This window comes from Pipra filicauda, unplaced genomic scaffold (genome assembly GCF_003945595.2).
Source record: "Pipra filicauda isolate LSUMZ 115617 unplaced genomic scaffold, ASM394559v2 scaffold453_size531900_pilon, whole genome shotgun sequence".
NCBI lineage: Eukaryota > Metazoa > Chordata > Aves > Passeriformes > Pipridae > Pipra > Pipra filicauda.
In genome coordinates, this window is record NW_024104591.1 from 413,655 (window position 1) to 428,156 (window position 14,502).

The 14,502-nt window shown below is 57.9% G+C and overlaps 3 protein-coding genes across 4 annotated transcripts in view; 2 read left to right on the top strand and 1 right to left on the bottom strand.

Moving 5' to 3' along the window:
* Positions 1 to 278: 278 nt before the first annotated feature.
* PMF1 (polyamine modulated factor 1) lies at positions 279 to 3,727 on the top strand. Its single transcript, XM_027742497.2, has 5 exons — positions 279 to 433; positions 528 to 633; positions 1,365 to 1,465; positions 2,091 to 2,286; positions 2,616 to 3,727. Exons 1-5 carry the CDS (start codon positions 279 to 281, stop codon positions 2,667 to 2,669), a joined length of 612 nt encoding a protein of 203 aa, XP_027598298.1. The 3' UTR covers positions 2,670 to 3,727.
* Positions 3,728 to 3,835: 108 nt separating this feature from the next.
* On the top strand, positions 3,836 to 5,636 carry LOC113999220 (bone gamma-carboxyglutamate protein). Of its 2 annotated transcripts, none has more exons than XM_027742509.2 (4): positions 3,836 to 4,801; positions 5,058 to 5,102; positions 5,186 to 5,252; positions 5,390 to 5,636. In XM_027742509.2, the coding sequence occupies exons 1-4, from the start codon at positions 4,741 to 4,743 to the stop codon at positions 5,520 to 5,522; spliced, it is 306 nt and encodes a 101-aa protein (XP_027598310.1). In that variant the 5' UTR covers positions 3,836 to 4,740; the 3' UTR covers positions 5,523 to 5,636. The 2 variants fall into 2 exon arrangements, with proteins under 2 accessions (XP_027598310.1, XP_039241887.1); XM_039385953.1 differs by having other exon boundaries at positions 5,393 to 5,636.
* A 4,213-nt stretch (positions 5,637 to 9,849) lies between these two features.
* SMG5 (SMG5 nonsense mediated mRNA decay factor) overlaps positions 9,850 to 14,502 on the bottom strand; it is a 30,930-nt gene continuing 26,277 nt past the window's right edge. The window contains exon 22 of the mRNA XM_027742471.2: positions 9,850 to 14,252. Coding sequence (XP_027598272.1) covers positions 14,169 to 14,252 — 84 coding nt within the window. The 3' untranslated portion in view covers positions 9,850 to 14,168. The remainder of the gene's footprint in view (positions 14,253 to 14,502) is intronic.

The following is a 14,502-nucleotide window of genomic DNA, read 5'->3' on the forward strand; positions in this document are numbered from 1 at the left end:
CATTTCTAACCTAGCTGATTCTGTGATTCTGTGATTTTATTGGGGTGGTTTTGACACGTTTTGGGGTTGAGCCGCTCGGGCCGGGCATGGGGAGGCCCCGCCCACCGCCGGGCCCCGCCCACAGGCCAGAGGGCCCGCCCACTGCCCCTCTGCCCCGGGCGCGCTCCCCTTCCCGCGCTGGCAGCCGGCGGGGGCGGGGCCCCGCGCCCCGACCAATGGGAGCGGCGAGGGCGGGGGCGGCAGCCAATAGGCGGCGGCGACGGTGCGAGAGGGCGGCCATGGCGGCAGCGGGCGGCGATGGAGGCGCGGCGGCGGTGGCGGCAGCTGAGGGCGATGGCGGCGCCGGCCTGGCCGTGCCCGCGGCCCCAGGCCGCGCCCACGTGTTCTCCACCGTGGTGGACACGTTTCTGGAGAAGCTAGTGACCGCCGGGAGGTAAGGCGGGAGCGGCGGACGGCCGGGAGGCGCCTGCCGGGACTCCGGCCCCGACACTGACCCTGCCCCTGACCCTGACCCCTCGCTCTTGCAGCTACCAGAGATTCGCCAGCTGCTACCGCTGCCTCTACAAGGTGCAGCCCCAGCTGACTAGGAGCATCTACGATCAGTTCATCTCTCAGCTGCAGTCGTCCATCAAGGTGAAGGGGGGAGCGGGCCCAGGGGGGCTGCGGAGGGGATTGGAGCCTCCAAAGGGACTTCAAACTCCCTGTGAAAAAAGCACTGAACGCGTCGGTTTTAAAGGAAGCAAATGCGTTTCTTGAATGGCAAAAGCAGAAAGCTGAGGCAGCTCCCCAAACTTCTCTGTCTTCCCCTGAAAGAGCTGTAGAGTCATTAAGGTTGGAAAAGAGCCTGAAGACCATTAGGTCCAACTGCTCCCCCAGCACTGCCAGGGCCATCACCCATATCCCCAGGTGCCACATCCATACGTCTGTTAAATCCCTTCAGGGATGGAGACTCAATCCCTGATGATTCCCAGGATGGAGCCTTCATCCAGGGCAAAGCTGGAGAGACTTTGGACAAAGGCTGGGAGTGCCAGGACAAGGGGGAATGGTTCCCACTGCCAGAGGGCAGGGTTAGATGGGATATTGGGAAGAAATCATTCCCTGTGAGTGTGGGGAGGCCCTGGCACAGGTTGCTCAGATAAGCTGTGGCTGCCCCATCCCTGGAAGTGTTCAAGGCCAGGTTGGATGGGGCTTGGAGCAACCTGGTCTAGTGGAAGGTGTCCCTGCCCATGGCAGGGGGTGAAACTGGATGAACTCTAAGATTCCTTCTGACCCAGACCATTCCCTGGTTCCACGCCCAACGAGGGCTCACAAGTGGTGCCTGTGTTTGGGTCCTGCTGAATGCCTCTCATGTCCTTCCTTTGCAGGAGGAGATCCATGAGATAAAAAACGAAGGGAATCTGGAGGAGCTTTTTAACTCACTGGATAAGATTGTGGAGGAAGCGAAGGACCGGGAGGAACCGGCGTGGTACAGATGGGGAGCAGAGGAATCCATGTTCCTTCAGGGGCAATGTGGGGTTCCTGGGTGACATTTGGATGCTGCAGGGAGGGTCTGAAACCTGCTGTATCTCTACAGCAACATCACTGGGCCTAAAACACCCAAAAATTAGTTAAATCTGTGCCTCTCTGGGTCAGAGATCCATCTCTGTGAGCTTCCTCAGCACAGGGAGGTCAGTGCCTCTGCGGAAAACCCAGTTCTGGCTGGTCCAAAGGGCTGATAGGATGTTTTGGGCTCAGCTCCTGTCCAACAGCAGAGCTTCTCTGGGCCTCTGACCCGATGCCTCGGCAGGTGCTGCAGATACCACCCTGGAAATGGGCGGGGGCTGTGAACCAGCAGCATCAGAGGGTTGTGTTTCTGTTGGGGAGGTGAATCACATCCTGCCTGCTCCAGGCCTCTGCTCCTGGTTGGGTTTGGGAAACTCCTCAGTCCCTCCCAGGGGGTTCCCACTCTGGCTGTCCTTGGCTCCCGGTGCCGGAGGAGCTGCGGAACTACTCCAGTCTGGCAGCAGCTCGGGGTCAGATTGGGGGTGGGGGATGCCCCGCTGGGTGGGATCGCTGCTCTCCGGCTGCTCCAGGTGCCCGTGTGTCTCCAGGCGCCCCAGTGGGATCCCGGAGGAGGATGTCCGAAGTGCCCTGGTGCCCTACCTGCTGAAGCACCGCTCCTACCTGCGCAAGGTGCTCAGGGAGAAGGAGGAGGAGAACAGGAAGGTGGCCAAGTCCGTGCTGGCAGGGCGGGACAGGATTGCAGAGCTGCAGCAGCTCATCCAGGCTCGCAAACAAGCCTGGCAGGTAAAAACAGATAAAACCCTCCTCCTCACAGCACCAGCCCAAGGGAGGCTCGATGGTGCCCAGCTGATGAACGACACTTAAACCCTCCACTTCTCCAAGGCCTCCCCAGCAGCCAAGTCCTGCTGAAACTGGAGGCCTGGGCATTTTCTCTGGACGTCTCAGGTGCTTTTCCCTTTGCACTGAGTGGGATATGAACTGTTCCCACCAGAGAGGAGGGGGTTGTGTTCTGTGTGTGCAGGGGACAGCAGTGTGTGTGATACACTCAGCCCTGAGCATGGCAGGGTGGGGAGCCGCATCCTGCTGAGCTCTGCGTGTTGTTTCCCTTCCAGGCAGTTGGTAAAGAGCAGCGAGAGCTCATCACGACATTCCAGGAGCCCCAGTGAGGCCGTGGGGAGTCTCCCAGGTGGGATGTGCTCAGCCCCCCAAACTCAGAACTGCCCCATCAGGCCACTGCCCTGGAACTGGAAAAGCTGGCACAATCTGATCAGATTTGGTGAAGAAACAAAAATACATTGGGATCTTTGGAAACAGATGGCAATTCCCTATTCCCTGCTCTGCTCGACAAGGAGGAGAGTCCCAAGAGTGTGTCTGTACGCTCACCTGGTCCCTCCCTGCTGTGACAGCCCTGATTCCAGCTACTAAAGCCACATTTCGGGCCTTGTAGGTATTTTAGCTGCATGTTAGACAAAAACCAGTGCCTTGTACCCCAAGCTGGGCTATGGCCAGGCCTGAGGAGCCTGGGAGCAGGAGCACATGCAGCCCAGGGCAGGTTCCAGCTGCCACAGCCCGTGAGGCAGCCGACGTTCTTACCCGTGTTTGCCAGTTCGTTCAGTCTCCGTGTGCTCACGGACGTGGCAGCAGCTGCTCCTCCAAGTCCCTCCTTGCCGTTTTATTTTGTTTTCCCAAGTTATTCTCCAGCCCTGCTCCCCTTCCAGCAGCACGAGGGATCTGGGCATGTGCTGTTGGCATGCAGGGTTTTGAACGGCCTTCCCTCAGCTCCATGGGCTCATGGCACAGGGGGTTTAATGTTTCCCTCTGGAACCTCCTGGAACCAGACTGATTTTACCCATCCGGAGTTGTCTGTTATGGCCTCGTTGGAAGTTTGCCTGGCTGGGAAAGTGAGGGCTCCCGGGATCTGCCTGGTGAAGCCCCAGGAATGACAAAGTGTCTTCAGCGTGGAGGAAAGGTCATCCCCTGAGGCTGGGCAGGGACTGAGGAAAGTCCCCCGAGGACTGAAAGGGCAGCCACCGAGGGCAGCAGGTTCCAGGTCACCTGTCTGGGACAGCCCCAGGGAGAGGCCGTGCCCTGGGACAAACCCAGAGCAGCAGCGGCCGCTCGCACCACGCCCTGGCCTCTTTGCAATTAGAGCCCTGGACGGAGCGGCTGCTGCAGTTTCCCCTCGCCGCGCTGGAATCTGAATAAATTGGGGCTGTTGTTCGTGGCTTGGCTCACTTGGCCCACTTACTCTGTACTTTATGGGTTTGTCTGACAGGCTCTAGGGTCAGCATTTCTCTCCTCCTCCTCCACCCCAAAGCCTCCAGTTCCGCTTTTCAAGACAGGGCTGGGATTTATAGGATCTGAAAGCAGTCAGGATCCCAAATAGGAATCCCACCCAGCAGCCCCAAGGAATCCCACAGCTCAGAGCCCTCCTGGAGTTAAACAGGAGCAAACTGGGGGTGGGTGAGCACCCAGACACTGCTGGGGTCTGGGGGAGAGGAGCATGTGAAAGGATGGATAGATGTGAGAAGTTCTGCTGGTCCAGCTGTCCCACTCCCCTGCACAGGGCCAGAACCACTAATTTTGTTCTGGAAGAGCCCCATTTGAGGGTTTTTAGAGATGCTGGACCTCTCTCTGGTCCTGCTTTTGAGACCAACTGCTGCTCTGACCATGCAGCCTGTAGGATGTGGCATGGGGGAGCTGCATGAGACCAAGGGTACAGGCACCTGCCTGCTCGCCCTCCTCCTGGGACACAGCACAACACTACCAGAAGAGGAGCATGTGCCGGTCCCCAAAAAATGGGCCAACAAGTCCCCACTGGCCCTGCACAGGGAGGAAAACCCCACAGGTTTTGTCAGGAAAGTGTACTGGTGTGGCAGCAGCCTGCTGGGCTCCAGCAGTGGGAAGGGGGCAGGGTAGTGGGGGACTGTGAGTTTCCCAGTGCCCCATTGCCTGTCCCAGGGGTCACAGGGTGCTGCCAGGCCGGCAGGGCTGGGCCCACCAGGAAATCCCCCTTGGCCTGGGGCCGTGTTTCCCTCCCTTTGTGGGCTCTGGCCAGGCACGAGGGGACCAAGTTCATCCCAAACCACAATTGCCATCTGTTCCGGCAGCTCCGGCCGCGGCGGATGTGCTGGAAATAACCCTGGTGGGGCTGTGGCCTCCCCTCGCTGGGGCTGCAGCACCCTATAAATCCACTCGGGGAGCCGGGGTGTAGCAAGCCCAGTGCAGGGAGGCACCATGAAACCCCTCGTGCTGCTGACCCTGCTGGCCCTGCTCACCCTCGGTGTCTGCCGCAGAGGTACCCGTGTGTCCGGGGATGATGGGGCTGGGGGTGGGCCGTGCCCCGGGAAAGGCTCTGGAGGGAGCAAAGGGACTGGGGAGAGATTTGCTGAGCCCTGGAGCAGCGGGGGTACGGGGCTGGAGCAGAGAGATGGGGTGCCCTTTGACGGGCTGGGGAGTCTCAGTGACGGGTCTGAGCCTCCAAAGGAGTGAAGTGAGGGCAGGAGCCTGCACGGGACCTTCCCGAGCCCACCCACTGCTCCTTTCACCTCTAGCTGCCGATCGCTCCACCAGCGCCGACGACTCCCCCAGCTCTGAAGGTGAGTGACCACGGCCATGTTGCCCCCGCTGTCCCAGGGACGGGGGGGCACAACCCCCCTGACTCACTGCGCTGTCCCCTCAGCTTTCATCTCCAGGCGTGCCAGTGCCCAGGTGGTCCAGAGGCAGAAGCGGAATTACGGCTATGGCAGGTAGTGCTCGGTCCTGGGCCAGGGCTCACAGCCCCCAGGTGACACTGAGGGGTTCCCCGCTGGCTCCGCCCCTCTCCAGGAGCCTCCAACCCCCGTGGGACCCCCCAACACTCCCCTGAGTCCCCCGTCTGTCTCAGCAGCGTCTATGCAGCCCCGCCGGACCCGCTGGAGGCGAAGCGTGAGGTGTGCGAGCTCAACCCCGACTGTGACGAGCTGGCCGACCAGGTCGGTTTGCAGGAGGCGTATCGGCACTACTACGGCTTCGTGTAGCCCCCGCCGCCCTCTGGCCGAGCTGCGGGGCAGGGGCTGAGCTCTGAGCACCCCTCACCCCCCTCTTTACACCCTCTCTGTTAGCCCTGGAAAAAAATAAATGCATATTGTGGAGCCAGTTCCTTCCCGGGCTGGGGGGGTGGAGGGGTGGGAGGCTTCAGTGGACGTGCCCCTTGTCCCCCCACCCCACATAGCTGTGGACCTCTGGCCCCCCTCCTTGTCCCCTCCCAGGCTCCACGGTGGAGTGATGTCACCACACCTGGATCCTGTCCCTGGCAATGAGGAACCCAGTGCTGCACCACCATTATTCCAGTTTATTTTAAAGCTGTTTCTCCCAAGCGTGGGGTTATGGAGGACAGCAGGGCTTCTCTGTGCACCCCAGGGTCCTGCACCCTGCCCAGCTACGGGGCTTCTGTCACAAACCACCCTAATGACTCATTAACCCTGACACACACACACACACACGTGCACACACTGCTGAGTCCCCATGTAGGGACTGCTGAGTCCCCTGCCCCAAATTCATGGAATCACAGCTGGTTTGTATTGGAAGAGACCTGAAAGCTCATCTTGTTCCACCTCTCCCTGCCACTATCTCAAGTTACTCCAAGCCCCATCCAACCTGGCCTTGGACACTTCCAGGGATGGAGCAGCCACAGCTTCTCTGGGCAACCTGTGCCAGGGCCTCACCACCCACCTCCTGCACCCATCTCCCAGTTCATCTCCTGCCACAGCCCCTGGAGTCCTGTGGGACAAGACCACCGGCCCATGCTCAGCCAGGGCACTGGGGAGAACCCCATCAACCTCTGCTCCTACCACTTGCAGCCTCTGCCAGTCCTCCACACCTTTCCCTGAGCCCAAACCCCTCAGTTCTGCCTCCAGCCCTGTGCACGCAGCCCCTGGGGCTGATACCGAGCAGTGGCCATGCCGCAGCAAGACATGGACACACAGGCACAGACACAGAGACACACAGACATGTTCCAGAGGCTTGGCACCTTGGCTTTGGGCCTAAGCAATGGGAACCACCAAGAGGACCCCACAGCTGAGAAGGAGGAAACCTCCAGCCCCAATTTCCTTACCCCAAACATACCAGGAGTAGCAGGAGAGGCCAGTGCAGACAAAGGAGTTCAAAGCAAAGGACAAAGTATCAGTGCCAAAAGTTGCTGACTCAGTAGTTCACCATCGTGGAGGCACTGTAGGCAAACGTCAAGGGGCCTGAGGCTCCCTGCCCCATCCGCACCCCTGTGCCAGCCCCTCTTCACTGAGCTCCCCCAGGCTAGAGGGACCGAGGGTTCTGCAATTGCAGAAGCAGCAGATGTGGCGGGCGGGTGCTGACATGGAGCTGAAGGTGTGGGTGCAGCTGGAGAGGAAGGGGTAGAGGCAGAGCAGCAGGTAGATGAGCAGAGGCTGAGGGTGGGGCTCCTGGTAGAGCTCTAGGGAGGAGGAGAGCACCAGGAAGTGCCACAGGAAATACCTATGAGGGCAGAGCATGTTTTGGGGTGAGCTCCATCCCAGTTCCCTCTCCTGATCTCTGTCCCTGTCTTCCCCCTTGTCCCCATCTCCATCTACATCCCCTCTTCACCCCCAGTCCTGTTCCCAGCCCTGTCCCCATCTCCATGGTTGTCCCTTGCCCCCATTCCCATCTCCATCCTTTTGTCACTCCCATCCTCGTCCCTGTCCCCATCCCGTCTCCATCCTCATCCCTGTCACTATCCTGTATTCCCATGCCCATCACCACTCCTATTCCCATCCTCATCTCCATCCCTGTCCCATCTCCACCAGGTCAGCAGGAAGTGTGCCCAGATGCAACTGTCTCGTTCTTCATCTAGAAGGAGCTGAGGGCACAGCCATGGGCTGAGCTCTTGGGGTGCTGCTATCCTGACATGATCCCACTCTCCCAGAAGATCTGTGGGGACATTAGGGCTGGTCAGGGAACATCCCGGGGGGGTGGGGCAGCCCAAGATCTGCTGTGGGGTTATGAGTAGGGTTATGGTGGGTGGGGAAACTGAGGCAGGGTGGGCTGGGAGTATCTCACAACTGGAGCAAGGCTGGGTGGGGAGTCCAGATGATTTCCCACCTCGAATGAGGGAACTGGGGAAAGAATCCTGGCGGCAGAGCCCCCTTCCCCCAGCCACACCTTGTGGACCCTGAAGATCTGAGGCAGCTTTACCAGCAGCATCCCAGGGCCGCAGCGCTCAGGGTGGGAAGGGCTCGGGGCTGCAGGAGCCAGGACGGACACGCCCTAGAAGGCTCCCGGCTTTTTTCCAGGGCTGTGCCCAGCAAAGTCCACTCTCTGACTGTTTCAGAGAGCCACGGGCTAGGCAAGATCAAGATCCCAGGCCCAGGATGGGGGGAGCATGGTGGGGCCATGGGTGGGTGCTGGCAGCTGTCAGGTGAGCTGCAGGAAAGAGCCAGATCCTGCCTCATCCCCGCGGAGGCTCCCAGCCCTGGGGATGTCCCTGGCAGACGCAGCCTTAGGGCAAGGCCACCATGGCAGAGATGAGCCCACTCAAATACCCTGGAGACAGGACCCCTCACCGTGCAGGGGGAGTTACCGCCGGTGTGCTGCGGGACTTGGATGAGGGCACAGGAACCTCCACCACTGGAGGGGCCATTGCAAAGCGGCTCTGGGCACCGGATCTTAAATTGCCACCGAACTGGGAGAGCTGGGGCAGGCGACAGAGCTGAGTGCAGGTCCACGCAGGGACTCTCATAAACACCCAGCTGGGTCCCACCAGAGGAGACCTGGGAGGGGAGAGGTGGAAAACTCAAAAGTCTGGGGAAACAAAACTGGCCTGGCAGCAGCAGGAGGGCTGGTGGCGGCTCTGGCTCAGTCCATGGGGGCGATGCCATCAGAGGCTCCGCACCGCAGCTGGACGGAGCCACTGCTGCGGGCGAAGGGCTGAGCTGAAAGCAGGATCAGTGCCTTCCAAGTCCCCATCCTTGGGGATTTAGTGACCCCCGGAGGGCTTGTGTTGGGTGCTGGGCACAGCATGAGCAGCTCAAATCCACCCTGTGCCTGCCCGGGACTCAGCGGCCAGTCCACACCAGCAGGTCTCTGCTGCTCCAGCAGCCCCGGCCAAGGGGAAGCCGTGGGTCCCCAGTAGTGTTGGCAGAAGGCCTATTGGGAGGGTTTGGGGTCTCCACACCAGCATGCAGACCCTGGTGCTGAACAGTCCCTCCAAAATAACTTGCATAAGCACAGCAAACCCAGGCAGGGTTCAGGGCAGGGGAATGACACATCTTGCCAGGGGAAGGGGGAAGTGGAGGCACAGAGAGAGAGGGGAATGGGCTGTGGGGCTGGAGAGATGGCAGCTCCTGGGGTCCCAACGAGCAGGACCAGGAGTCCCAGCCCCTGACCAGTGTTGTGACCTTTTCCTGTTTCCATTTCATCCTCAGTCCATTCCCATGCAAAGGGCATGGGACAAACTCCCATCCATGGCACCCCTGCAGCAACACGCTGCCTGTAGGGACTGATGATGAAGGCTCAGGGTTTGTTATGGAGCCAGCAGCACATCCACAGCCTATACAGGGCCAGGAATACCAATGGCCTCTTGGCACAGTCCTCCAGAGCTGGAAGAGATGTTCCCAGCCCCACTGGAGGGGATGGAGCCGGCAGAGACAGCCCCTTTGTGCCAGGGCGGTGTTGGGACACAGGGCACGTCTCAGCCACAGCCCATTCCCTCACTGGGGACTGAAGCCGGATTTGCCTTTTCACAACCCCCCTCTCCGAGCTTCCCACCGCTGGCAGTCTCCAAAGAATGGGAGAGGGAATTATGCCGGTGCCTGGCTCGGTGCTTCCCACTAGTAGAGCAAATCAGGGAGCTCTGCTGGTGAGTCAGAATGAATACAGGGAAGGGAACACCGATTCATTTTCTTTTCCCCCTACAAAACATTCTCCAGCTTCCCTTGTCACCAGCGTGTGGTGGGACCCAGCCCCACCCACCGTGCCCAGTGCCTGGAATGGACACCAAAAAGTTACGTATTTTAAAAATTTACACTTTCCCCCTCCCCTGTTAAAACCAGGCTGCAAAGGCGCCCAGTGAGCCACAGCAGGTTCTTCTGCTGGGATCGGAGATATTCCTGTGGCAGCAGCACGTGGAATCCTGGAAAGAGGGTGAACTCATCCCAAACTGCAGAGGCAGCAATGGAAATGCTATTTCCATCAGAAGGACAAGGAAGGATCCACCTGCATTTTTTTTCCTGAAAAGTAGAAAGTTTGGTCAGCAAAGCACACATCTGAGGGCAGATTCTGAGACAGAGAACACAGCCAACTCTGGGGCTGCACAGGAAAGGCAGGATGGTGTGGGAAGGACCACAGGATACGAGGTACAAACATCTCATATTTTATTAAGCCAGTCAATGTGTTCGGACCACTGTCATATGCTGCGAGCCCCAGCCCCTCCTCGCCCAGCTGGGCCCCGTGCCCCCTTGTCCCCCAGCGAGAGCGAAACCCCCCCTGGCTCTGCAGGCCCGTGTGCCACAGGAGGGCTGAGGAGAGGCGATTGTCCCTTGCCTTGAACCAACAGTCCCCTCGCTGCCAGTGGCAGGGCCAGCGACACAGCCCCTGTGCCAGCCCGCCCTGTCCCCACCCCGGCTGGCTGGGCCAGCGCTGCTACGTGCCAACAAGGAAAAGAACCCTAAATTGAAGATGCAAGAGAAAACCCGAGGCACTGCAGGTGGCCTCAAGCCCAGCAAGGATGGGAGCAGAGGAATGAGTTGCTCCAAACAGCCCATGAAACCACGGAGCAGAAGCCCAACGAGCACCAGCGGCCGTGTCCACCCTGGTGTGAGGACAGCCCAGCCAGCCTCAGCCACCACAGATCTACGTCCTCCCAGCATGGGGTCACCCCAAAAACCCCCAACAGCTCAACTGGGTGGTAACAAAGAGAAAACCAAACCCAAGAAACACACAAAAACACATGAAAACCCTTGTTTTTGGCCCACAAGATGGTTTTTCCATTTGCCCTCCCTCCCAGCACAGCGGCTGCTATGGAACTGGCTTGGATCTGGTCTGGGCAAGCCTGGAGTCAGTGCAGGAGCAGCACTGCAGGGATGAGCTGTGGCAGCGCCTGCAGTCTCCATCCTGCCCGATGCTCTCGTGGTGAGGCAGCTCACAGCTCTGGCTGGGATGCACAGGCTGGGGGGTGTCTGAGGGAGACCCCACCACAGCGCACAGGAGCCACAGGATACATGGAGCCTCCCACAGACCGTCCTGTTTGCTCTGCATCAGTGACCACCACCCCAGGGCAGGGACACCACTGTTGGGGTGTGGATGATGCACCAAATCCCCTGGGATTTGAGCAAACAGGCACAGGCCCTCGGACAGAGCAGATCTGTGCGATTTATCCCCAGGGAGGAAACTCCAGCTCATCCCAAGCACTGGGATGGGGGCTGAGAAGTGCCTTCCTTTACCCCAACCCTAAAGATGACACATCGAGCCCCCCCAGAAGACCATGTGTGCCAGAGGACCCCACGTGCCATCCCCCTGAGGCCGCTTTGCAGCCACACTGCTCCAGAACTTTGGAGTCTACTGCTTTTTAAGCTCCATGTATCTGAGTGGGAACATGCATCCCAAAACCATTCACCAGGTCCTCAACCACAGCCACACACTCCGGAGAGGAGGAGGGTGGCACAGGGACCCTTCGGGTGCCCGTTTAGAAGGTCATGATCCATCCCCATGCAGCCCAGGGTGGAAGGTGGCACAGGGCAGTCAGGATTCCCCACTGCAGGGCAAAGGGTTCCTCCTTCCCTCCAGGTGTACAAAACCTCAGGGGATATTAAACCAACCCCTCAGGGAACAAGAGCAGTTACTAAGGATAGCCTCTGCTTTCGCCATGTGGCCCCGCATGGGCTTACGGTCGCTCCACAAACTCTGGTTACAGAAATTGAGTTTATTTACTTTTGTTCTTAAACTGTGTCCTGTGCCCAAACGAGGCATTGGTGACCCAGGACACTGTGCCAGCCTCAGCCTCCAGCCCCAGCCCCTGACCCCATGGCACTTGGCTCCCAGCTCCCACCCTGCACAGCTCTGGGAGATGCACAAACTGAGACACTTGCCACCAGTGAGACAGGGATTCCCTCTGGGCTGCTGCTCTGCCTGCACTGCTCTTCCCTCCCCTCCAGATCCAGCTGGGACCAAGGGAACGACCAGCCTGGAACAAAGCTGAGCAGTACCCCCAGCTCCTCCCTGCTCTGATTACAGCTGCTCTTCACCAACCCCAAGCGTGGCTGGGGGATGACAGGAGACACATACAGTCAGGCTCAGCCCCAGCTGACTCCCAGACGGTTCTGCTGTGCTCAGGATCAGGGGAGTTCCCCATCAGCAGGAAAAAGCAGAGCCCACCATGTCCTCGAGCCAGGCCCCCACCAGACAAGGAGTGTTTCACCACAAGAGCACTCTGCATATCAGCTGAGGCGCAGAGGGTGATGCCTCTGCTTTCCACCACATCCCACAAGGTGATTCCCTTCTCTTTTCCCACCCCATCAAACAGAAATAATGAGCTACACAAACACTACCACTGGAGGGAAGAGTGACTGTGAGTTTCACAGCCCATCTCAGATATCTAAGAACTTCCAAGGTGAGCCAGAGTCTTTGACCTGCTGTCCTGTGTATGTCCTTTCCTTGGCTTAGCCAAGCAAAGCACTTTGTTTCAGGAAGAGCTGCAAAATGGAAAATCCTGTAGGGAAACCCCTGTCCCTCCCCCACCCCTGCCTGCTAGCCTCCAGGGATGGATCCAGCTGAACTGTGGAGCTTGGCATTTCCCTCTGCTGCGTTGCAAAGGAGCTAGAACTGGAAAAAAAATGAATCCTCTGGGACTTGTGCTGGTATTCTTAGTTTTTACCTGAAAACAAGGAACATCCTGCCCTTGCAGTACAACACACTGTGCTCAGAGCCCACACAGACTGGAGGATGTGATTTGCCTTCCCGTGTTACGCCCCGGCTGTAGCAGCTTCTGGCTGGCTCGTGTGAGAACACACACAGGTAGAAGACTCCAGTGGTTTGTACTTGCATAGCTGCTGCTGGTTCATGTGGGTGGAGACGTCTGTTCCATGGGCACACAGAGGCAGAGGGAGCACAAAGAGGCCACCCAGCCCCTCTCCTACTGCCCTGTGAGGAACCCGCGACTTCACATCCGAGCGCCGGTGAGTGACGATGTGTCAGACACAGGTTGCGTTAGATGCTGTTGGGATGGAGGCCTGTGAGGTCCCTCATGGGTCATCTGGGGAACCAGCTCTTCTAGCATCTGTCCAGGTAGCATCATCCCTCCCGTCTGGGATGCGAAAAGCACGGAATGGTCCGTAAGCTTGGTCCTCCTGGGCAGTGGCAGTCATGGCACTGCCTCTGCCGGCCCTGAGGGACACAAAGAGGGGGGCACAAATGCTCCAGCTCTGCCGCCCTCTCTAGCATGACATAGCAGCAGTGGTGTGTCGAACAACCAGCAGAAGATAATGGCTTTTGAGATCCTCCTTCCTCCTCCACACCCCATTGCAAGATTTAGGGAAAAAAAGGGGGAAAAAAGAAAAGACAAAAAAAGAGGTGTTGGGTTCTTTGGAGACGTCCCCTCCATCTCAGGGTTGCAGTGCTCAAGCCAAGCGGTTGAGCCTTATCGGTGTTTAAATACCACCCGGCTCTTCTCTCTCTTCCAGCTACTCTGCTGGATTCCTCCTTTCCTCCGAGGTCTAATGCTGGAAGCAAAGTGGGAGAGACTGGGGATAGAGGCAGAGAGTCCTGTGGCCTCCCTGGAGCAGCACAGCCAAGCTCATGTCGCTCATGAAGTGTGTGGCTCGTAGGGAGAGCAGGGATGTGCACCATGGGGCTGCTCTCTCCTTGCAGGCCCACATCCCTTTGCACTGAGCCCGCTCCATTGGGGACTGGGAAAGGAAATAAATATGCTTGTTCTAAGACAAAAAAATTATATTAAGAGCTTTCCCCCCCTTTTAAATAGCATAATTGTTTCCTTTTCTCTCTGACACTGGAAGAGTATCCAGAACCCCAAGGGAAATCCTCTTTTTCCTGTTTTTTTGGTTTTTTTTTTAATATTATTTATATATATAAACCCTAAGCATTTAAAGGAAAAAAACCCCTTGAAAAAAAATTACTTCAAAGGAGGGAAAACAAAAGAAAAAAAAAAAAGACTATCCGCTTTCCTGTCCCCAGATTGCCAGACAAGAGCAAAACACTCTTTGGATCTTCTTTCCCAAGCCGGAGGGCTCCATTTCCACCACGCTGGTTTGGTTTCGCTGAAGCCAAGTCCACGCTCTGAACCACCGGCCCGTTTCCGCTGGCCAAGCAAGCTTTTGGAGGAAGGAGGGGGATGAAGGACTGCCCGTCTCTCGCCCATCTCTGCCGACTGGGAGAAGGGCAGAGCTCTGCCCCGGCGGTGCCGAGGGGCCTCTCTCAGAGCAGTTGGCGCCATCAGAGCTGTACAGCCGTCTGGTCGGGATGCAGGTGGAGGGTGTCTGTGTGCGTGCCCACATTGGATTTTTTTTGTTTTTTTAATTCGTTTGGGTAGGTATTTTTGTTACTGTTGCTGCTGCTGCTTCTTCGTGTCTAAGTGTCGCCCAGATTGTTGTTTCCTTCGTTCAGACGCTGCACGTTCCGAGAGGGGGAGAGAAAGGTTCACCAACCTGATGCCTTTCTGACCATCAGCCCATCTCTTTCCACTGCTTGTAGAACTCCAGAACATTTTTTATTTCTACACTGGCGTTGGCGGCTGCCTGGATGGCAGACTGCAAGCAAACACAGACAAAACAGGCAGTTATTTTTTTCCTTGCCCTGTCAAGACAACTGCCGTTCCCAAACTGGGGACTCTCCAGCAGTCTGGCATTGCTGGAAGGCCCAATCGTCCCAATTCTCATTGCTCTGGTACAAGAGGCCTGCACAGACATGAAATTCAATTCTCTCACCTCTTCCCGGATACTCTGTACCATGAGAGCATGACAAATCAAGGAACTTTCAAGGAAAAAGGAATCTCAACTT

Bases quoted from the DNA above. Each gene is read 5' to 3' on its own strand.
- PMF1 (XM_027742497.2), top strand. From the start codon at position 279: ATGGCGGCAGCGGGCGGCGATGGAGGCGCGGCGGCGGTGGCGGCAGCT. The intron at 1,466-2,090 runs GTACAGATGGGG...GTGTGTCTCCAG, and splicing joins GACCGGGAGGAACCGGCGTG to GCGCCCCAGTGGGATCCCGG. The intron at 2,287-2,615 runs GTAAAAACAGAT...TTTCCCTTCCAG, and splicing joins CTCGCAAACAAGCCTGGCAG to GCAGTTGGTAAAGAGCAGCG.
- LOC113999220 (XM_027742509.2), top strand. From the start codon at position 4,741: ATGAAACCCCTCGTGCTGCTGACCCTGCTGGCCCTGCTCACCCTCGGT. The intron at 5,103-5,185 runs GTGAGTGACCAC...CTGTCCCCTCAG, and splicing joins CGACTCCCCCAGCTCTGAAG to CTTTCATCTCCAGGCGTGCC. The intron at 5,253-5,389 runs GTAGTGCTCGGT...CGTCTGTCTCAG, and splicing joins CGGAATTACGGCTATGGCAG to CAGCGTCTATGCAGCCCCGC.